This window comes from Leuciscus leuciscus, assembly GCF_965113295.1.
Source record: "Leuciscus leuciscus genome assembly, chromosome: 7".
NCBI classification, from domain to species: domain Eukaryota; kingdom Metazoa; phylum Chordata; class Actinopteri; order Cypriniformes; family Leuciscidae; genus Leuciscus; species Leuciscus leuciscus.
In genome coordinates, this window is record NC_138731.1 from 41,162,857 (window position 1) to 41,186,587 (window position 23,731).

The window sequence follows — 23,731 nt, forward strand, 5'->3', positions numbered from 1 at the left end:
TGACTTGCTATTCTTTTTGTGGTTTTATTCTGGTGACATGTATGTTTGTTTGCTCGGCCAGTAAGTAACCCCTGTGGCACTGATCGAGGAGGCTGTGAGCACATCTGTGTTCTGAGTCACAGAACTGATAATGGCGGTCTGGGATATCGCTGCCGCTGCCGAATGGGCTACGATCTGCACGCTGATGGCAAGAGATGCGTCGGTAAGACGGATCTTAGTCACACCTTGTGTTTGTTTCTTGGATTAGCATTTGCATCTTATGTTTTTATATAAGACATCAACCTTTTGAGATACAAGAACTTGATGTTTAAAGAAAACATATAATGAAAAATATGTCTCTTGCAGCTGTGAGGCAGTTTCTGCTGTTCTCCAGTCAGCTGGCGGTCAGAGGAATCCCATTCAACCTGTCCACACAAGAAGACGTCATTCTACCTGTGACAGGAACTCCATCTTATTTTGTAGGAGTGGACTTCAGTGCTGCAGACAATTCAATTTTCTTCTCTGATACAGTGAAGGACATCATCTACAAACAGAAAGTTGATGGAACTGGTAAGAATGACTAGTTTTTAACAGTAAATCTGCTGTGTGTGTGTGTGTGTGTGTGTGTGTGTGTGTGTGTGTGTGTGTGTGTGTGTGTGTGTGTGTGTGTGTGTGTGTGTGTGTGTGTGTGTGTGTGTGTGTGTGTGTGTGATGAAATGTCCTTGACCTGTAGGCAGATAAAGTGAGAAACTGATACTCACTGAATACTCCATTCAGCCCTCGGGATGTTTGCTGTGTGCCAACAACACATTTCGCTGCATGTGATCTCGGCTATCAGCTACCTTCAAAGGCCAACTACATGAGATAATGTGTTCGCTGGTGTTGGACTACATTTCTAAAATAAATCCAGGACACTAATACAGTCCTCCTCCTGACTCAACCCAAAATATATAGACAGTTCATTTTATTCATCACCTGTAAGACACAAGTTGGGAGGCAAGCAGCTTAGTACCAAAGGTCAGCCAGTGTGACCCAGTAGAGCTGATGATTAGGGTTTCAGAAGGGGCAACACATGGGAGCCTGGTGCATTTTGGGGCGGGGAAACAAAATTTGCTAAAGTGCTGCTTTAAGACCCCACACAATAATTTTTTTTTGTGGCATTTATGTTTGTTAGCATCAAGTTCATCTCCACTACCATTCAAAAGTTTGGGATCTGTAAGATTTTTTAAAAATGTTTTCAAAATAAGTCTCTTATTCTCACCAAGGCTGCATTTATTTGATCAAAAATACATAAAAAACGGTAACGGTTTAAAATATTTTTAAATGTAATTTATTCCTGTGATGCCATTATTACTCCAGTCGTCAGTGTCACATGATCCTTCAGAAATCATTCAAATATGCTGATTTGATGCTCAAGAAACAATTTGTATTATTATCATCAATACTGAAAACAGTTGTGCAGCTTAATTCTTCTTTGGAAACTGTGATACTTTTTTTCTGGATTATTTGATGAACAGAAAGTTCAAAAGAACAGCATTTATTTGAAATGTAAATCTTTTATAACATTATTTTGATCAATATTGATCAATTTAACGCATGCTTGCTAAATAAAAGTATTAATATCTTTTTTTTTTTAAACGTATTGACCCCAAACTTTTGAACAGTAGTGTATATGCTAGTGTACTTATAAAAGTTCACAGAATTGGCTTTCGGAAGTCAACTTACAATATCAATTGGCTTTCATCTTAATTTTTTATCTGACATGCCCCCAACTTGGAAAGTTCCCCAACTTAAATACTTCCAATTTCAATAGTATGTATAGTTCAAATGTCTACTTCCAATACAGGCTCCACATTTTTCCAAATTGTTGCTTTCATAGCTCTTAAGTGTACATGCAAAACACCAGTGGATAGCACTTTCATTTTTGTATTTCTTTGCTTTAAACTGCACAGGCAGGGAGGCACTAGCAGCCAATCGGGTGGATGGTGTGGAAGATCTTGCTTATGACTGGATATCAAAGAACCTATACTGGACCGATCCACGGTACAGGAGTATATCTGTCATGAAGGTCTCGGATAAGTCCAGACGAGCCATTGTACGCAACCTCAACAACCCCAGATCCATAGTGGTCCACCCGGTGGCTGGGTGAGTCATTCATCAGCTAGTCTTGATATTGCTATTTTATGAACATCAAAAAAGAAAAGTAGTTAATACTGTGGCTCTGTGTTACAAAACTTAGTGAGCTACAGTACTTTGCTGTCTAAATAGGCTGCTATCTTCTAGAAAGTGAAATCGCACCTAATAAGTGATCAATTTGGAGTGCAGTGACCTTACTGACCCTCATGTTGTTCCAAACATGTATGAATTTCTTTCTTCTGTTAAACACAAAATAAGATATTTTAAAGGAACACGCCGACTTTTTGTGACTTCAGCTTATTCACCGTATCCCCCAGAGTTAGATAAGTCCATACATACCTTTTTCATCTCCGTGCGTGTTGTAACTCTGTCTGACGCACCCACCGCTAGCCTAGCTTAGCAGAAAGACTGGAGGTAAACGGCTCCAGCTAGCATTCTGCTACTTCTGTGGAGTGATTTACTCCAACTCTGAGCGAACTCTCTGCTCCTCACCACGGGGCTTCTCAGGTGCTGCGAGCAAATCACTCCGCCCAAGTAGCAGTGCTTCGCCTTCTGAGAATATAGTTCCCAGTATGTATACGGTTAGAAGATGGCTGTGTCTCATGTGACCTTGTTATTTGTACACACTGTGACTATACAAATCACAACATGTAAATAGGAAAACATTGGCGTTATTTTGTCACTTAGTGGGAGCAGTATGCTAGCTGGAGCCGTTTACCTCCAGTCTTTGTGCTAAGCTAGGCTAGCGGTGGGTGCGTCAGACAGAGTTACGGCACGCACGGAGATGAAAAAGGTTTGTATGGTCTAACTCTGGGGGATACGGTGAATAAGCTAAAGTCCCCAAAAGTCGGCGTGTTCCTTTAAAGAATGTTGGTAACCAGACAGTTTGACTTCATTGACTTCCATAGTAGGAAAAAATATATATATGGAAGTCAATGGGTGCCGTCAACTCTCTGGTTACCAACATTCTTCAAAATATCTTCTTTTGTGTTTAACAGAAGAAAGAAACTCATACAGGTTTGGAACAACTTAAGGGTGAGTAAAGGATGACACGAGTTTAATTTTTGGGTGAACTATCCCTTTAATGGAAAAAAGGATTATGATTGTTCAAAATCACAGGCACGTTCAAATGTGAACAGACACAATTCATTCGGCGTGAGCCATAAACACAGCTTGGGGGAGCAAAGCTTTCACCTCGCTTCTCTGTTTCTCTAAGACCATGAAAATAAAATCGTGCCACTTGTGTCCAGTCACACCTTTCATAATGCAGGAGGTGCCCAGCCATTCATAGATTGCTCCAGCTTTGAACCTGGCACAGATAAAAGAGCTCTTTATGTCGAACTAGTGGGACATTTCCAATGGCTTCAAAGTCATGAGGCCTCTGGGCCCAGGAGACTAGATTAGTGCTGCATGAAGGCTGGTATTGTAGTGCACACTAAGAACTTGGCTTAACGGGGGAAAGCCCCGCAGAGCACTGTCTATACCTAACAGTTTATAAATAAAACCCAGCGGATGGTTTCGAAAGTGTCCCCACCTATTAATTTGGAGAGGGCACAGGGTGAATATTTGGGGTGATTTTGGCATTATGTCTTCACGCTCATGCTGTTCCAAACATGTATGACTTTTTGGCAACTCTTTTCAGTTTAATGAATGAGGACTGGAGCTGTCAAACTCCAAAATGAGAAAAAAGCACCACAAAAGGTATATTATAAGAGTGCTCTATATGTGTGAGGAACAGACTGAAATGTAAGACCGAAACTTTGAGAGGGCATATCAAACAATTTCTGATTGTTAAAATTGTCTTTTGTATGTCTTCAAAAGACAAATATATATTTTGCCATTCAAAAGTTTGAGGTCGTATGATTTTTTTAAATAAATGAATACTTATACTTAGCAAGGGCACATTAAATTGCTAAAAAATCAAGCGTAACGTTAGTTCTGGCAGGTCACGTTAGTCAAGACCTGTCTACCTATCACTGTATACGTGTATCGCGTTTCTCAGGACCCCAGAACAGAACCATACCGCCAATCCAAACTGTATGCAAATTGTCAATCGTATTTGACGATAGTGGTCCTGACAGAAATATCAGTAAAGGCATTTATAATATACTTATCATATTACTGATCATATTATAATATATATATATTGGAACTTTTTGGAAGTTTTGGAACTTTTAAGGTTATTTTGCGTCCTTTTTGAAGCTTGAAAGATTTATTCCCCATTCATTATAATTGCATGTAAAACAGCCTGTGTTCCTCTGAGGAAAGAAAGTAAAGAGGGTGAGGAAATGATGACAGAATATTTATTCTTGCGTGAACTAGTTCTATTAAAGTCATGTATGTGTCTTTGCTTTGTGCTTGGCAGTTATATTTTCTGGACCGACTGGTACCGTCCTGCGAAGATCATGCGGGCCTGGGGTGATGGGTCACATGCTCAGTCGATTGTAAACACCACTCTCGGCTGGCCCAATGGCCTGGCCATTGACTGGAGGTGAGTTGTATTTCCCAGAATGAAACCACAACAATACAGTATTCGTTTGTGCTCATAATACCACAAACAATAATCCATCTCTGTTTCATTCATAAATCTGCCTCTCTTTTTTAAAATTTTGATGGCTTCCTAAAGCCGTGACTCATCGTTCTTTGTTTTGTTACACATTCAATGCACACTCACTCCTAATCTCCTTAAAACCATGATCGGACATAATCCTGTTTCTCAGCCTTGGCCTAAACCCCTCTGCTCTTGATCATGTCTCTGCCTCTCAGTGCCATGCGATTGTATTGGGTGGACGCCTTCTTTGATAAGATCGAGCACAGCAATTTCGATGGACAAAACAGACTGTCTTTGGAACGCATCACCCAGATCTCCCATCCATTTGGACTTACTGTTTTTGGAGGTGGGTTTATCAATATGCATGTCCGTCTGTCTGTCTGTCTGCCTTTCTGTCTGTGTATGTCTGTCTGTCTGTCTGTCTGTCTGTCTATCTGTCTGTGTATGTCTGTCTTTCTGTCTGTCTGTCCGTCCGTCCATCCGTCTGTCTGCCTTTATGTCTGTCTGTCTGTCTGCCTTTCTGTTTGTCTGTCTGCCTTTCTGTTTGTCTGCCTTCCTGTTTGTCTGACTGTCTGACTATCTGTCTGTCTGCCTTTCTGTCTGTTTGTCTGTCTATCTATCTATCTATCTATCTATCTATCTATCTATCTATCTATCTATCTATCTATCTATCTATCTGTCTGTTTGTCTGACTATCTGTCTGTTTGACTGTCTGTCTGTCTGTCTGTCTGTTCATCTATCTATCTATCTATCTATCTATCTATCTATCTATCTATCTATCTATCTATCTATCTATCTATCTATCTATCTATCTATCTATCTATCTATCTGTCTGTCTGTCTGTCTGTCTGTCTGTCTGTCTGCCTTTCTGTCTGTCTGTTTGTCTGACTATCTGTGTTTGTCTGTCTGTCTGTTTGTCCTGAGATGCAGCTGACTTCTATAAAGCAGTCTAAATTAAACCCACGACTGATGTAATGTTAATTTTGCCATTCATCGATGTCTGTCATCATCACATTAGTCACACTGGCCTGTTCTTTGATGATGGATAGTCATTTCTGGTATCTGTGAAATGAAGGTCATTATGCCGCTTACTTAAACTTGTGTAGTTCGTCTGTTCGGTGCTGAAAGATAAAAGGGCAGAAGTCAGAGTTCACGGACTGGTATTTCACAGAGATAGCTTGCTTGATTACATTAATGAAGTTTTCTGGTCCAGGTTACGTGTACTTCACCGACTGGCGGCTGGGTGGAATCGTGAGGGTCCGTAAAACAGACGGAGGGGAGATGATGATCATACGCAGAGGGATCAGCCACATCATGCACGTCAAATCTTTCAACGCTGACACGCAGATTGGTGAGAGTCACTTTGTAATGTCTCCACAATGTGGTTTGTAAAGCCCATTTATCCACATACAGCCAATGAAACAAATTGCCATGAAGCAATAGATGAAATTAACTTATCAATAATGTGCATTGCTTTTTACCCACAACAGGATCTAACTTCTGCAGCAGGCAAACTAACCCAAACGGAGACTGCAGTCATTTCTGTTTCCCAGCACCGTACTCCCAACGAGTGTGTGGCTGCCCGTATGGAATGAAGCTGGAAGCGAATCAGCAGACGTGTGTAGACGATCCATCCAATGAGCCGCCGACGCTCCAGTGTGGCTCAAACTCCTTCTCATGCACTAACGGGAAGTGTGTCCCTCAGAACTACCAATGTGACGGCGTCGATGACTGTCACGACAACAGTGATGAGGCCAACTGTGGCGCTAATAGTAATGTTTACTATTTACATTCCATGCAAATGTTTATGCACTGAAAGCTGTGTGATATAGATTTAAAAATTATGAAAAATAACAATTTTGCTGGCACAATACAATTATGCAACATCCTGAATTACATTTATGCCAGAGCAAATTACAGCAACAAAAAGCTCTTGCGGAATGAATCAGTCAATGCCAAATCCCACCTTCGGACCTCAAGCCCTAAATCAGCCAGTATATATTAGATAAATGGCACGCAGAATGGGAAGAATATCAAGATCACAAATTATTTGAAATAAATCCAGACATGATCAAGTTGTGAATGCAAGGTGTCGTATAGGCTATACTATACTGATTCATGGCCATGTATTGACGGGGCAAAGATGTCTGTAAAATGTTTTTAATGTCATGAGACAATGATTTTTATCATGGCAATCTTTGAAGTACTTATTTAGTAAGATGGACCCAGAAAAACTTTAAAGTCTTTTTCACTTGTAATGAAAATAACCCCCCCCCCCCACTCTGCTGGCTCACAGATAACACATGCTCGCCCACTGCCTTCACCTGTGCCAATCAGCGCTGTGTGCCCAGAAGCTGGCACTGCGACGGACACAATGACTGTTTTGACGGCAGTGACGAGAGGGACTGTCCCACTCAGACCCCTGGCACTTGCCAGTCGGACCAGTTCAGCTGTGCCAACCATCGCTGCATCCCCCGCACATGGCTCTGTGACACCGACAACGACTGCGGAGACGGGTCGGATGAGACCGACTGTGGTGAGGCCTTGGCAACTGTTAATTGATTAGATAGGGGCTATTAATTCATTATTAATTTTCGAATATATATTTTTTAAAACGGATAGCTTTGACTCTACATTTTTATTTGATGAGGTCCATTTTACAAAAACAAATTTTTTTAATATATATATTTGAATTTCCATTGAGGTTGCAAACAGGATGCAGGAGTTTTATAAGCCTTATAGTTAAACGAACACATAGATCTGTACTAATCATAGATTTGTACTCATTTTCTTCCAGTTAACAAAACTGTAATTCAATAAATTCTCCTTCCTCTAATTCCGCTTCCTGTGACCAATTCTAATTCCAACTCATTAATTGAAAGGAAGCCGATTCTTAAGCGATGTTATGTTGAAGTTTGAAGACTTAAGGTTTGGGGCCGCAGAATAGTGAAGCATGTCTTAGTGATCACGATTAACAAGGGCTGATTAGACATGATTAGAGGGGTAGATCTGTGTATCGATGGTTTTTATGTATATTTACAAATATATTTAAAAAGTTGGAGATCTCAAAATGAACTCATACTGTATACTTCTCATCAAATAATGTTAAAACCAAATGATCTGAACTATGTGCTGTTCATATTAATGTATGTGAAAAATGTGTCAATTTTGATTTCTCTTACCTCTAGTTACCTCTATGTAAGTCTAGTCTCAGGCTAAAATGCATGTTTGAGCTGTTTTAACTGAAAGCAACTTGCACTGACATTTCTTAAAACCTGCCATTGTTTTGTCTCAAGATTCACACCAGTCATGTTTTTTCTAAGGCATATTTATAAAAGCTACTTAAATGTCCTAATTGAACTAAGGCCTAATCCTGGGTTAATCTAAGCCCTGTCTGTGAAACTGGGCCTAAAGGTATTTTTTAAGAGAAACATCTGAGACAAAGTTGATTTTGAATGAAACATAAATTAGAACCCTATTAAAGGATTAGTTCACCCCAAAATTTACTCACCTCAATGCCATCCAAGATATCCATGTCTTTCTTTCCTCAGTGGGAGAGAAATTATGCTTTTTGAGGAAAACATTTCTGGATTTTTCTTCTAACAATGGACTTCATTGGTTACCATCGTTTTCAGTCCAAATCTATGCAATTTCAAAAGTCTTTGAAGTGTTTAAACGGGCTGTACGCGATCACAGCTGAAGAAGAGGTTGTTATCTAGAGAAAAGATAGGTCATTTTCCAATTTTTTTATCATTTATAGATTTTTTACCTTCAATAGTTCGGATTGAGCTGATCAACAAACGGACAGGGAACTACATCATCACGTTGAAAGGTCACGCCGGCGCCGGCGGAAGTACAAACGCTCTTTAACAAAAAAAGGTAAAACAATGATGCCAGACGATTTTGAAGTTGAAGGAGAAAATGAGATGGAGTTTTTCGCTTAGAAAGAGCGTTTGTCTCGTTTGTCTTAGTCTTCGTACAGTCGCATTGTAAACAGTGGGGCGGTACTTCCGCCGGCGCCGGCGTGACCTTTCAACGTGATGACATAGTTCCCTGTCCGTTTGTAAAAAGTCTATGAATTATTAGTTTTTTTTTTAAATGACCTATCGTTTTGCTAGATAACAACCTCTAGATAACAACCTCTTCTTCAGCTGTGATCGCGTACAGCCCGTTTAAACACTTCAAAGACTTTTGAAACTGCATTGATTTGGACTTAAAAACGATGGTGACCAATGAAGTCCATTGTTAGAAGAAAAATCCAGAAATGTTTTCCTCAAAAAACATAATTTCTCTCCCACTGAGGAAAGAAAGACATGGATATCTTGGATGGCATTGGGGTGAGTAAATTATTAGGAAATTTTCATTTTGGGGTGAACTAATCCTTTAAGTCTCTTGAGCTTTGAAAGGGCTTCTTCTGAGCAATGAACTTTTCTTGTGGTGTTGCTTTCTCCAGATTCTCTTGGCACATGCCACCCCGGTCAGTTCCAGTGTCCGGACCACCGCTGCATTGACCCCAATTACGTGTGTGATGGAGACCGAGATTGTGCAGACGGGGCGGACGAACAGGGATGTGGTATGAGTTCATTATATGCAGTAAACCTGCAATATTGTTTAGCTTAGAATTGCAGAACATAAATCTTTTATTGCATTTCTAAAATGGTAATGGCATTTTATTTCTTTACAAATTAAATGTATTTCAACATAAACCAGACATGTCCGTGCAAACATATGAATTCTCAATGCACACAAATGTAACTTTCAACAGTATAATAAAATATGGAAGTTCAAATCAGATCAAGCTGATTTAAATTTTTTGACTAAATCTTTTTGATCATCAGTGTACAACTGCTCAGCCTATGAGTTCAAGTGTGTAAACGGGCATCAGTGTGTCAACTCATACTACCGATGCGATGGGGTGTTTGACTGTAACGATCGCTCGGATGAATCTGGCTGTCGTAAGTATAAACCAAATTAATTTTAAGTTTGTCTTTTAGTTCTGATGATCTTCAACATGTCTTTCAATTATGATAATTGTGTAGGACATTGCATTACATATGCAGTATATAAATGGGTGAATTTTACAAAAACATTTCCAGTCACTGTGCACCCCCAAAACAAAAGTAAATATATACATATATACATATGTGATGTGTATTTTAGGAACATTCATATTTTTTGCATTTATTTTTGAGTTTTTTTGTTTGTAATTCCCATTATTCTCAACGGTGATTCGTATTAAATTTGCATTGCTATAATATATTTTTAACTGTATAACATAAGTATTGTAATACAGTAATTTTTTTTATTTAAATTAGCTATTTGAGATCATTTATTAGCTATCATTAATGAAGATGACACGTGACGTGATGACAGGCAGACAAGTCCAATGAAAACAAACTAAACAAAACACAACTGTGACAAGAATGAGATGCATTTTGCAAATATGTTAATTAAAATTAGGGTGATTATGTGCTTAATTATCATGGAAATTAAAGTTCACAATACTATATTTCTAAAGATCCTACAAAAAATTTGGTAACACTTTATTTCGATGGTCCACTTTAGACATTCTACTAACTATAACAATCTACAAATACTCTAATTTGAGTTATCTGATATGTAGCTGCAAATTAATGAGAGTAAGTTGACATGTAGTTGCAAAGTTACTATTAGTTAGTCAAAATGTCTAAAGTGGACTATTGAAATACAGTGTAACCTGATTTTTAAATTTGGGTTGAAATACAACCATGTTCTTAATTCATTGTATTGAGCATTTCTTTGAAACCTCAGGGAACGCTAACATTTGTCTTGGATTGACTTGCATGCATTAACTTAGCATGACCTTTGACCCCTCCAGCCACTAGGCCACCCGGCATGTGTCACCACGAGAGTGAGTTTCAGTGCCAGTCTGATGGCAGCTGTGTTCCCTCGAGCTGGGAGTGTGACGGGCACCCGGACTGTGAAGATGGCTCAGATGAACACCACGTTTGCCCGCCGAGGACATGCCCCACCTCACAGTTCCGCTGCGATAATGGGAACTGTGTTTTCCATGGCTGGATATGTGACGGAGATAATGACTGTCGGGATGGCAGCGATGAGCGAGACTGTCCCACGCCACCGTTCCGCTGTCCCAGCTGGCAGTGGCAGTGCCCTGGACACAGTGTGTGTGTTAACCTCAGCAGGGTGTGCGACAACACTCCAGACTGTCCCAACGGGGCGGACGAATCCCCTCTCTGCAGTAAGTCATGCCAGATGTTTCACTGATACTTGCAAGACATATACACTACCGTTCAAAAGTTTTGGGTCGGTACAAATTTTTTTTTTTTTTTTTTGAAGGATGCTTCTTATGCTCAACAAGACTGCATTTATTTGATCAAATATTCAGTAGAAACAGATATATTGTGAAATATATTTTGCACAATATCATATATAAATATATATGACATTGTGTAAAATGTAATTTATCTCAGTGATGGCAAAGCTGAATCTTCAGCATCATTACTCCAGTCTTCAGTGTCACATGATCCATCATAAATCATTCTAATATGATGATTTGCTTCTCAAGAAAGATTTAATTTTATTATCAGTTGAAAATAGTTGCGCTGCTTCATATTTTTGTGGAAACCATGTTACAGAAAGTTCTAAAAACAGCATTTATTTGAAATCTTTTGTAACAATGTAAATGTCTGTCACTTTTTATTAAAAAAAATTGGTCCCACTTCATATTAAGTGGCTTTAAGTACTATGTACTTACATCGGAAAATAAGTACAATGTATTTATTGTGTTCATGTTGTACTGTAAAACACTTTTACTGCTATTGAGATGTGATACGGGGAAGGTTAGGGACAGGTGTGGTGGTATGGATAGGTATAAGGGTGCGTTAAGGTGTAAGGGAAGGGTCAACTGTGTAATTACAAATGTAATTACATACATTAATTACAGCTGTAATTACATGCTGGTATTTTGAAAATATAAGTACAATGTAAAAACATGTATGTACACAATAAGTCCATTGTATCAAATTATTAATTTCAATGCAAGTACATAGTACTTAAAGCCACTTAATATAAAAAATTACTTCTTTCAAAAAAAAAATAATCTTACTGACCTCAAATTTTTTGAACGTTAGTGCATAAACTGTAAGAATATTGACCTCCCTAATGAACATCTTGGCTTTGTTCTAAAACTTAATGAGCTACCTATGTAGGCAGACATTCTTACATTAAATATTGAGGGTTGAAACAACTTCCCAAAATGTTTAGCCATTATTTGTACGTCAACAGGACCTAAACAGCCTTTATTCTGCGGATCAATCCCACAAGTCTCTATTCTGCTTTGTCTCATTTAAACAGTGCTAATGACTTATGGTTGAAACATGGTTGAAAATCTACACATGTTCATTTGATAGATGTTCCTGTGTTAAGTTTCAACCCACAGATGTTGTTGATTACCACAGAAAATAATTGTTATACCTCATTCATAAAAAAGTGAACACCATCACACTTCCAATGCATTACATCTGAATAAAGATTAAAATGATGTTTGCTACTGTTAACTGAAGCTAAAACTATTAAAAATTGTTTTCGTTAATTGAGATAAAGCTGGGGAAAAATTAGATGAACTTAAAAAACTTGCACTTAAAAACTAAAGAAAGAACATTAGAAATGTTCCCTTGGCAATTAACTGATATAAAATAAGCTTAAGTTAAAGTACTAAAATAAAACAAAAATTTAAATTAAATTAAATTATAAAAATATATAAAAAACTAAAAACGGACATAACAAAATGTTATGTCACTATATTGATATTGAATGATACTAAAATAACATTGGATTGATAGATTCATTTGAAATGTCTTGCCCCTTAAACTTTAATTGTGAGTTTCTATAAACAAGATTTTTAATAAACCGTGGGATGAATCGAAATCATTTTCTGTGCTAATCAAAAGCATGTCACAGATGCTGTCGTTTCGTGTATTAAATCCAGAACATTAATTTACATTGAAATCTTTAATCTTTCTCTTGATATTGAAACTATTAAATGGCAATTCATGTGGTCAGTCAGTTGATTCCAATAGTTCATGGAGTATTTCAAAATGTTGTCTGTGTTATGAATCCCATTTGCCATCAAATCATGCATGTGTTTAGCTAATCTGGAAATTAACATTGAAATGATCTGTGATTTTCCTTCCATGTTGCCTTCCCTTCTCACAGATGAGCCCTTACCAGGTAGGCTGAATCCCTAATCACCCACAATCCTCTGCATGAAGCACTAATCCATCCCAGTATCTGCCTGGCTGTACTCACTAACCATCCAATTACCATCAGAGTGTCTGACAAGATTGTGTGTGTTTAGCATTATAGACATGTAGTTTGTAGTACTATTTACCTGTGTTAGTCCATAGATATGGTACACAACCAGCGATGTATCTCACCCAATACCAGTTCCAGAAACAAGGACAACGGATTTAAACAGTAAACATTAGGGCTGGGGAATATATTGAATATTCACAATATATCTGCAATGGTCATCATGAACATTAAACTCTTTGCCAACCTGCGTTTAAAAATAAAAAGTCAACGCCAGTATTTTTGATTATTTTCATAAAACTTCATGCATTCTTTTTTTATCAAGACTTGAAAGTGGGTAATTTTCAACAAAAAGCGGAGAAAATTGCGTTTTTATAACTTTTTTTGACATTTAATTCGGTATATACACAAAAATAAATAAATATCGTTCTTCTTTTGTTGTTTATTTCCTGAAAAGCTGTGTGAAAAACATGCCTTGATCATTTTACTGCATCATAATCGTGGAGATACTCTTATAGTTTTATGTTAATTGTTTGAATTAGTTCTTATTTTTATATTTTCCGTTTTTATTTGAATTATTTGCCTTAGATATTTAGTTTTTTGTTTTTGTCTTTTTTTTGTTTTTGTTGAAAAGGGTTTTTTATGTTCTGAATTTTATGTTCAGAATTGTATTTATCTCAGTTAACATTTATTTTATTTTGAGTAATTTTTTTTTATGTTTTTCTTTTTATTTCATTTTTTATTTAATGATCAAAAATGTCTGTTTAATCACAAAAATGGTTTATCTGAATGAAAAAATTACATATTTTCATGCAGTTTTAGAATAAATATATAAATATTGAGATTTTGTTTCATTTATATTGCCCAGCCCTAGTAAGCCTCCCCTTTAATGGTTGTCCTTACCATGTTCCCACAATACCTTGTGTCTTCATGAATATGATATGCTTCACATTGGTATTCATCTTGACTTTTCTGCTCGGTCGTAGATCAGGAGAGCTGCTCGGATAACAACGCGGGCTGCACTCACGGCTGCATCCAGGGCCCGTTTGGAGCCCAGTGCACCTGTCCCATGGGCTACCAGCTGAGCAATGACTCCAAGACGTGTGAGGACATGGATGAATGCCATCCTCTGGGCGTCTGCAGTCAGCACTGTTTCAACGAGAGAGGCTCCTTCCGATGTCATTGTCAGGACGGATACACTCTGGAGGCGGACGGACGCACCTGCAAGGCCTCAGGTTTGTGTGCCTCCTCTGAGCTTTGTGATCTCTGAGCGAGTGGAGCCATGCTCGGTCTCTGAGGGCCAACTGGACCAGCTCAGCTGGGTCTACTGCAGCTTCTCGGATTACCACAGATAAGACAAATAACATATATGTCAGTCACAAACTTTCTTACGGGGGTAATTAGGAGGTAATCACCAAACAAAGGGTTGTTTATGAGCTCTGCCGCTGACAAGAGCCCATTCCCTTGAGATAACCCGTTGAAAAATGCTGTCATCCGATATACCTCGTCTTCTTCCTGAATGTTGCTTTTCAACGGGAAAAAAGCTTTTTTATCCTACTATTTGGCCTTGTTAGATATGTCTTGCATAGTTTTAGAACTGAGAGCTGATACATGAAGAAAGTTTGGATTCATTTCTGCTCCTGCGAGGTTATTTGATATATTTTGAGATAAGTGTGATCACTGTGGACTTCATATTTGGACGGCAATATGTGATTAAAGTATAAAACACAAAATGCTTACATGCCAGGCAGAAGTTTGACACAAAAAAGTTGGAATTATGTTTGTGATGACAGCGAAACAAGACAAGACTGCTTGAATGATTGGAATTTGAGTTTTATTTACAAAATGTGCATTTGAATGAATTTCATTTCAAAACTAAATTTTTTTTATTTTTTAATATGTTTTTCTAAATGGATGAATATGACTGGATAGTGAAGAAAAATCATCAACAAGGGTGTTGTTTAACATTTTAGTCACTCCATAATTCTAATAATCATAACAACCTTAATAATTAATTTTGTTTTGTATACAAATTCATTAAAAAACTAAAATCTAATTTATTTTTTATATATTTTTTAATGAATGAATTGGAATCAATAGTGAAGTAAAGCATCATATAGTGAGGTAGTCACTATATGATAATGTTCATAATTTATTTGTGCTATTCCATAGTTTTGACCATTACTCCAGTCTTCAGTGTCACATAATCCTTTAATAATCATTATAATATGCTGATTAAATGATGCTTAAGTTAGTAGAAATAGATTAGAACAACAGGTATTTGAATTTAAATATTATAAATTTTATATATATGTATTTTACAGACAAACACTTCTCTTTTGAACTATTTTTGCACACATTTAGACTTTACACCATTTACATTAATTTACAATAATTCTAAAATGTGTGCAAAAATAGTTCAAAAGAGAAGTTTTTGTCTGTAAAATACATATATATATATATCATTTATAATATTTAAATTCAAATACATGTTGTTCTAATCTATTTCTACTAACTTAAAGGTATAGCGGAGGATCTTTCCAAATTTTAGATAAGACCCGCCCTCTCCACTTTTTGAAAAGTTTGATTGATTCACCAGAATGATTGACAATTAGGAGGACCAATAGTATAGGTTACCCACCAGGAAGTAAAACATCCTCCGCTATACCTTTAAGCATCATTTAATCAGCATATTATAATGATTATTAAAGGATCATGTGACAATGAAGACTGGAGTAATGGTGCAGAAAATGCAGGAAAAAATAACAATTTTAAAATTTATTAAGAAAGAAAACTTTTTTTTTATTGTAATAATATTTCACATTATTCTTTTCTGTTCTGCATTCCTTTCTCGATCTGGCAGGATCTCGAGAGGCCTTGCTCTTAGTGGCGAGTCGGAATCAGATTATATCAGACGACATCCTCGCACAGCCAAACACTATTCGGTCTCTTGTGCGAGACGGCCGTAACATCGTGGCGGTGGATTTCGACTCAGTCACAGATCGTATTTACTGGTCTGACACCACCCAGGACAGAATATGGAGCGCTCACAAAAATGGAAGCGACCGCACCGTGGTGAGTGACACAAACGCTGCTCCGGCACCCTTCCAGTAAACATAAACCATCATCCCCCTAAAATATCATTTCTCTTCCCTGCCAGATCTTTGATAGTGGAGTGACCGTCACCGAGAGTCTCGCCGTAGACTGGGTTGGCAGAAACCTGTATTGGACAGACTATGTTTTGGAGACCGTAGAGGTGTCCAAACTAGACGGATCCCACAGAACAGTGTTGATTAGTGAAAACGTGACCAATCCAAGAGGCCTGGTCGTGGACCCTAGAAATAAGTAAGACCAATGACTCACAGCATTTAAGTACACTGAGAAAAAAAATGGTGTAGAAACAATTTTGACTCAGGAAATTGCTGTATAGTATATAAAAAGAATTTTAAATGACCATTGGTTGCAAACGAAATCCCACTATGCCCTTTTCTATATGTATTTCAGCACGCACCTCATGTTTTGGACTGACTGGGGCAGAAATCCTCGCATTGAGAGAGCCAGCATGGATGGGAAGTTAAGGACTACGATCATCAGCAACAAACTTTATTGGCCCAATGGCTTAACAATTGACTACCCCAACAATCTGCTTTACTTTGCCGATGCTTACCTAGACTTCATTGACTACTGTGATTACGATGGAAAGAACCGGAAACAAGTGTTGGCCAGTGATTTGGTGAGACTTTTTTTTTTTATGTGCACATTTATGTTTATGATTCTGTAGCTTTGCATGAACAATACTGTACACTTCCTTAGTATTTTTCCTTAGTCTTGTTTTCCAGGATAAATATCTAAACATTCTTGAATCAAGAAATAATTACTTGAGATGCAAAATGACAAGATAAAAAGGTCATGTGTTATATAAAAAAAATATATATAAAAAATAAAGTGAGTGTTTTGCTGAAAACAAGAAAAAATTTCTGCCAATGGGGAAAGAAAATTAAAAGTGCAGGGAAAAAAAAACAAGTTTATTTTTCTTACCTCACTCATCTTATGTCATTAAGCATTTAAAGTAAATGTACATTTATTTAAGAATGTTTATATATTTGTACTGAAAAAAAAAAATATATATATATATTTTTCAGTGCAAGCAAATATGGTGCTATTTCAAAAATGTAATATTTGGCCAGGAACTCAGCAATGATTTAAATTCGGGGTTTGATGTTTAAATATTAGGTCATAAAATGTAGCAGCAAGTATGTGAACGCAGATGCACAATGTTTAATTGAATGCATACGATGCATTTCAATTTTATGGAAAGACCTGAGGGAGTTTGAAATCAAGCAAAAACAAATGCAGCTTCCTCTGTGAATGTCTAATCGGTCGACATTAGAGTGCATTGAAATCTTCTCAACTTTTGGTCACATGATTGAGCATCACTTTTGCAAACCCTACCATCCCCATTTAAATGTACTCGCAGCATTTGCTAATGCAATATAAACTCTAGTTCGTAATGCAATGCATTGGCATCTATGTTCACGCACTTGCATAAAGTATCTTGCACAATTATGAATGCTTGTTTTTTTTTTCTTTCTTCATATTTACCATGTGAATAAATAAAACACCTCTTGTTTCTCAATGAAAAGGTACTTCAACATCCCCACGCAATTACCATTTTTGAGGATTTTGTCTATTGGACCGACAGATACGTCAACCGCGTGATCCGGGCCAACAAGTGGCACGGACAGAACCAGACGGTGATGCTGTATAATCTGCCCCAGCCCATGGGCCTGGTGGCACTTCACCCTGCCAGACAGCCTGCAGGTACAGAAACTGCCTGCTATCTGGAAAGCAAAGGGTTATTGCTAGGATTAAATGCAGAAAGCATTTCTGGAAGTCACTCCGATAAGAAAAAAGATTTGAAAGGGGGTTGAATAATAAGAGCTTTTTGTCACGCTGGCTGAAAAGGAAAGTAATTTCTTTGGTGACACTTTATTTTTCAGTGTCATTGTTACACATGTTACATGTACAGTAGTTACTGTAGTAATAACTATAAATTATGCCTTAACAAAATATGACATGCAATTAAACCTAAACCAAACCCTCATCCTATACCTAACCCTATAGTCAATATATGTAGTTAATTATTATTACTCAGTACTTAAATGTATAATTACACTGGAATACTGACACCTTAAAATAAAGTGTAACCATTTATTTTGTGGAAAAAGAAGTGTGCTTAATTGTATTCAATGTGAACTTAAAAGTATTCTAGTGTTTTTTTTATGTCACAAAGTTTTAGAGGCGAAGCAAGTCATATTATGTATTTTTTTCTTTCATCAGAATAACATGCACCAATGAACCGTTCAGAGGAAAACCAGAAGCGTGTTGAGAAAACAAATAGGGTCAATATTGATTTGATGTTTAATGTTAAAGTTTCGATGTGTTCTTCCTGCAGGTTTTAACCCCTGTGACCCCCGTTCGAGCCCCTGCACTCATATCTGCCTGCTGTCAGCGATTGGTCCCAGGTTCTACTCCTGTGCCTGTCCTTCCGGCTGGACTCTCGCCGCTGACCAGTTCACGTGCGCTAGAGGTACGAGAGACATCGGCCGGTGTGGGGTTTTCAGTGGATGATGCAGATATCTTCAGAACAGAGTTACTTATGGCTAATAATATACGTCCTAAAGTCAATGGGTTTTTTGAATGGGCTTCTAGTTAAAATCCAGAGATAAGGTCTGTGGTGAACACAAACTCAAGATATTTTTATGTTTTATTCTACAACATAAAATACACCAGTCATACCCTTGTGATTTTTTAAAAAGCTTTTACGTGTCTTGGAAAGAGCGACTGATAACAAGTGGCTAATATACTCACACAAACTATTCTAACTCAAACTTTCCAACTCGTAGATAAAAAAAAAAAAGTTGTTGGAAGTTTAGTTGACGTTGTGCGACCGTGGTGTAGTTCTTTTACATCTTAACTTTAGTGTTTTACTTCATGCGATTGTATTTATGCTTTAAAATTCATAAACGTTGTATTCATTTGTCCACTTTTACAGCCTCGTTGTGTTTATACCCACGCAAACTGTTCTAACTCAAGCTTTCCAACTCGTAGATTTAAAAAAAAAAAGATTAAAATAGTTGTCGGGAAACTTATTGGTGGTGATGTTGAAGTCGTACAACCTTGGTGTAGTTCGCTTATATCCTAACTTTAGCTTTTTACTTCTTGCGATTGTATTTAGGCTTCAAAATCCATAAACAGTGGATTCATTAGTCCACTTTACAGCCTCGTTGTGTTTATACTCATGCAAACTGTTCTAACTCAAGCTTTCCAACTCGTAGATAAAAATTAAAAAAAGATTAAAAGAGTTGTCGGGAAACTTATTGGTGGTGATGTTGAAGTCGTACAACCCTGGCGTAGTTCTCTGATATCCTAACTTTAGCTTTTTACTTCTTGCGATTTGTATTTAGGCTTCAAAATGTATTCATGAAGATTATCTTGATGAACAAAATGTGTAAGAATCATAGCGTCTGATTTACTAACAGCTTGCACCAGCGCAAACCCTCAAGGATTTACTAAAGATAAAAAATTAGCAATGAAAAAGCGTGGACACAGTTATTTGTGCATATGCATAGCATTTGTAGTGATTTTCCTTTCTGATGCAAAATTTATTTAAAAAATCATGCAATGTGGTTTACTAAGGTTTGCAATAGTCATGCTGATTTGCCCTGTTTGGTAAATATGGCCCATAAACTATTGTTGGTCTCAGAGCTTATTTTCTTCAATAATCCAAAAGCCAATGGAAAAATACCATTGGGTTTTTTCGAGGGAACCAGGGTGATGCGAACTTGCGAGTTGGCCTACAAAAATGCATCATTACTCCAGCACTCTATAAGAAATGACCTCTGATCTTTAAAAGTAGTAAAGCTGTACCATCTAAATTAACTTAATAAATACGCCATGGACAAAGATAAATGAGTTTAATAGTTTATTCCTGCTTGTGGCTGTTTTTAAAGAATAATGCATGTGTCTATGTCTTTAATGCTGGCCTCTGTCCATTTAATATGCTTTGCAGTGAATGAATGAAGCAGTCTTCTGTTAAAGTTGGATATAGATTTCAGGGGAATGAAAACTTGTCAACAGAAACCCATTTTCGATTTACTAAGTAAGCTTCTTTGTGGAGGCAAACATTTACTTTTATAAAAGACCTTAGCTCAGCTGACGGTAACGGATGAAAGCGCGCAAGAGTCCTTTAGTCTTAAGAAGCCCTTAACATTCTCTTTGGGACAGACTCTCAACCTCGCTCATGTTTCAGCCTTTGTTTGCGCTGTCAAATGCATTCTTCCATGAGAGTTTAACAATTAATCCAGACAAACGGTGATTGAATGGCCTGTTTTTCACAATCAGCTGTGCTGATATGGCGTAGTTTACTCTGCGAGGACTTTTTCACCAGTACCTCATATCTGCAAGACTAAATGCAACGTGATTATACCTAGTTCTGGGAATCTGTGCTATCCCTTGTGAAAAAAGTGTGCTTAAGTGTATTGAATGTGCATTGGCAGTGTACTTTAAAACTAAAAAAGTATATATTACTGAAATAAAATGCCACTTAAGTGTATTTAAAGAGAGTTGACTTTGATGACTGTTTCTTCTCACACTGAAGTGAACTTTTTGAGTACATTTTAAATCATTGTTTTAATATTTTTGTCAAGTTTTGTCTTGAGAAGTGCACTTATTTTGATGCTAAAACACATGTAAAGTACTTAATTATAAATTTAACTCTAGTATGTTATTCAATATTAGGTTTAAAGTTAATACATTTTACAATTGTGTAATTACAAATATATTTGAATACATCAAATACAAGTTTTAATAGAAATAACATTAAATTATATTTTAGTTTACCATAAATGCTTGTTAGTACATATTTCAAAGACAATAAAATATATAAAAATATGTATTTTTATCGTACTTAAGTGGGTCAAAAAAGTGCTCTTAAGTTTAACTAATTGCATTTAATTAAAAAAATCCACATAACATGCAATAATGTGTCAGAAAACATTACATTCAATTTGCACTTTATTCTTTTATTATTTACGTAATAATACTTTTTTTTAAAGTATGCTAAAGTGTACTTTTTTTTACACAAGGCATCTGTAAGCTTGCTTACAAGAACATTATTTTGCATAACGTAATTGGTTGAAAATCAAATGTGTTACTGACGAAAAGCCCATTATTATGATTTTTTTTATGTATGGCATTTGAATTATGTATAATATACTGATGATTTTGCAGTTGAGGATCCATTCCTGGTGGTGGTGAGAGACAGCATCATTTACGGCATCCCGCTCAACCCGAACGACAAGAGCAATGACGCCATGGTGCCGGTCGCCGGGCTGCTGAATGGATATGATGTGGACTTTGATGATGCTGAGCAGATGATCTATTGGGTGGAACATCCGGTAAAGCCTATAAACATTTCCTACCTTATCTCACATGATTAAACCAAGATGCATCCTTAATTTGAACTAGTTAACAGGTTTTAAATTCTGAAATGAGGTTTTTGTCTTATTTATCTGCACAGGGGGAGATTCATCGGGTAAAGTCAGATGGTACCAACAGAACTGAGTTCGCACCAGCGGCCATCTTGGGTTCTCCGGTCGGACTGGCTCTGGACTGGATGTCGCAGAATCTGTACTACTCTAACCCTTCATCACAATCTATTGAGGTTGGCAAGCCTCATTTCACTGCATCATAGCTTGTTCTTATCAGGGCTTGTTATTTCTACCTACTGAAGAATAGTTTGACCACAAAGTTTTATCAATGTTAAAAACTAGTTTAAGTTTTGTAACCAGTAGATCTATGTGCTACAAACAGTGTTTTTATCGTTAACTAAAACTAAAAATACTCAAAATAATTGTTTTTAATTGAAATAAAATATAGATATTAGATTTATTTCGGTTAGTTGCCATCATTGCTAACACTAAAATTTAAATAAAAATGTATAAAAATAAATATGAAAAACAAAAACAAAAACAAAACAAAATAAAGACAAAAGCACCTAACAAAACTTCTAAAGCTTAAACTAAAATAAAAATAAAAGATAATTCAAAAATATTAATGCATTCTACAATTGTATTTAAATAAATCAAAATAAATAATAAATAATAGTATATAAATAATACTAAAATAACACTGGCTGCAAGAAGAATCTCGTTTTCAATAATGATCTTTGTTTTAGATACAAAAATACATAACATAATACCTGTATTTGATGAGGTTTTACTGTAAACAGTGTCAGTTTGCCTCTAGTAAATGTAAACAGGCGGAACAAAATTATATAAAATTATATAAATGAATTATATATTTCTAAATATTTACTTAAATACTTGATACTGCTACTATGCAGGTGGAAAACTTCATTTGTATTGTTTTTCTATGTTGTATTGCTTGCAATTTGTTTCTTTGTTCTTTATTTTATTATTTACTTAAATTATTACTTGAACTGCTGAGGAAATATATTAAATTTACAATTGATTTTTTTTTTTTTTTTTTATACTTACATTTTTTTGCATTTAAAATATTAAATGTTTTAATAAAAGAGTGTGTTAAACAGCATATTCGCTTTGCTACTGTGTTGCAATTGCTATCGATAATTGAGAAATTTCACTGGTACTGTTATTGTGACAAACCCAATCTGATTTGTTTCAGGTTCTGAGGCTCAAAGGAGAAAATCAGTACAGAAAAACTCTCATCACCAACAACGGCTCACCTACTGGCGCAGGAGCTCCCGTTGGCATTGCGGTGGACCCGGCACGTGGGTAAGCCCAGATAAGCAGAACCGTGGCATTAATCCTGATCCCCAAATTCAACAAGCTTGAGCTGATTTAATGTCATCTGCCAGGTCTGAACTGACGGAGCACAATAAACAACAGTCAACATACACAGAGTCGTGATCAGTCCTAAATATTTATATTCAGAAACAAAAAGACGCTGTATTTTCTGTCAGTATTTTCTATACTGCAGGTGTTTCTGTTTAGTGATGTTTCATATCTGTTTTAGAAAGATGTACTGGACAGATCAGGGGACAGAGAGCGGTATCCTGGCCAAGGTGGCGTCGGCAGATATGGACGGCTCCAACCCCGCCATCCTCTTCACCCATAATCTAGAACATGTGGAGTTCATAACGATAGACATCAGAGAGAACAAGCTCTACTGGGCCGTCACAGGAACTGGCGTGGTATGCCCTGTTTCCACATGTTTGGTTCATGCAATCAGAAATATTAATGTAGTTGCATGCTTTAGATTGGATGTAAAGTATTTATCAAATACACTACCGTTCAAAAGTTTGCTCACCAAGGCTGTATTAATTTGATTAAAAAATACAGTAAAAACATTAATATTGTGAAATATTATTGCAATTTAATATAACTATTTTCTATTTGACTATATATAAAAATATAATTCATTCCTGTGATGCAAAGCTGAATTTTCAGCATCATTACTCCAGTCTTCAGTGTCACATGATCCTTCAGAAATCATTCTAATATGCTGATTTGCTGCTCAAGAAACATTTATTATTATTATCAATGTTAATATGAAAAAAATGGCAGGATTCTCTGATGAATAGAAAGTTCTATAGAACATCATTTATTTGAATTAGAATTCTTTTGTAGCCTTATTAATGTCACTTTTGATCAATTTAGTTAATTAAGTATTATCGTATACTATAATATTATACTGTGTGCATATATATGT

The 23,731-nt window shown here is 36.6% G+C and overlaps 1 protein-coding gene across 2 annotated transcripts in view; it reads left to right on the plus strand.

The window, feature by feature from the left end:
* lrp2a (low density lipoprotein receptor-related protein 2a) overlaps positions 1 to 23,731 on the plus strand; it is a 102,015-nt gene that overhangs the window by 28,687 nt on the left and 49,597 nt on the right. For both annotated transcript variants that reach the window (XM_082174585.1, XM_082174586.1), the window contains exons 15-35: positions 62 to 202; positions 346 to 549; positions 1,932 to 2,124; positions 4,481 to 4,606; positions 4,882 to 5,012; positions 5,880 to 6,017; positions 6,157 to 6,438; positions 6,963 to 7,202; positions 9,120 to 9,239; positions 9,505 to 9,621; positions 10,524 to 10,904; positions 13,963 to 14,211; positions 15,840 to 16,051; positions 16,137 to 16,321; positions 16,481 to 16,709; positions 17,620 to 17,797; positions 18,432 to 18,566; positions 21,269 to 21,435; positions 21,558 to 21,701; positions 22,685 to 22,794; positions 23,036 to 23,213. In XM_082174585.1, the coding sequence (XP_082030711.1) occupies positions 62 to 202; positions 346 to 549; positions 1,932 to 2,124; positions 4,481 to 4,606; positions 4,882 to 5,012; positions 5,880 to 6,017; positions 6,157 to 6,438; positions 6,963 to 7,202; positions 9,120 to 9,239; positions 9,505 to 9,621; positions 10,524 to 10,904; positions 13,963 to 14,211; positions 15,840 to 16,051; positions 16,137 to 16,321; positions 16,481 to 16,709; positions 17,620 to 17,797; positions 18,432 to 18,566; positions 21,269 to 21,435; positions 21,558 to 21,701; positions 22,685 to 22,794; positions 23,036 to 23,213 (3,860 nt within the window). The remainder of the gene's footprint in view (positions 1 to 61; positions 203 to 345; positions 550 to 1,931; positions 2,125 to 4,480; positions 4,607 to 4,881; positions 5,013 to 5,879; positions 6,018 to 6,156; positions 6,439 to 6,962; positions 7,203 to 9,119; positions 9,240 to 9,504; positions 9,622 to 10,523; positions 10,905 to 13,962; positions 14,212 to 15,839; positions 16,052 to 16,136; positions 16,322 to 16,480; positions 16,710 to 17,619; positions 17,798 to 18,431; positions 18,567 to 21,268; positions 21,436 to 21,557; positions 21,702 to 22,684; positions 22,795 to 23,035; positions 23,214 to 23,731) is intronic.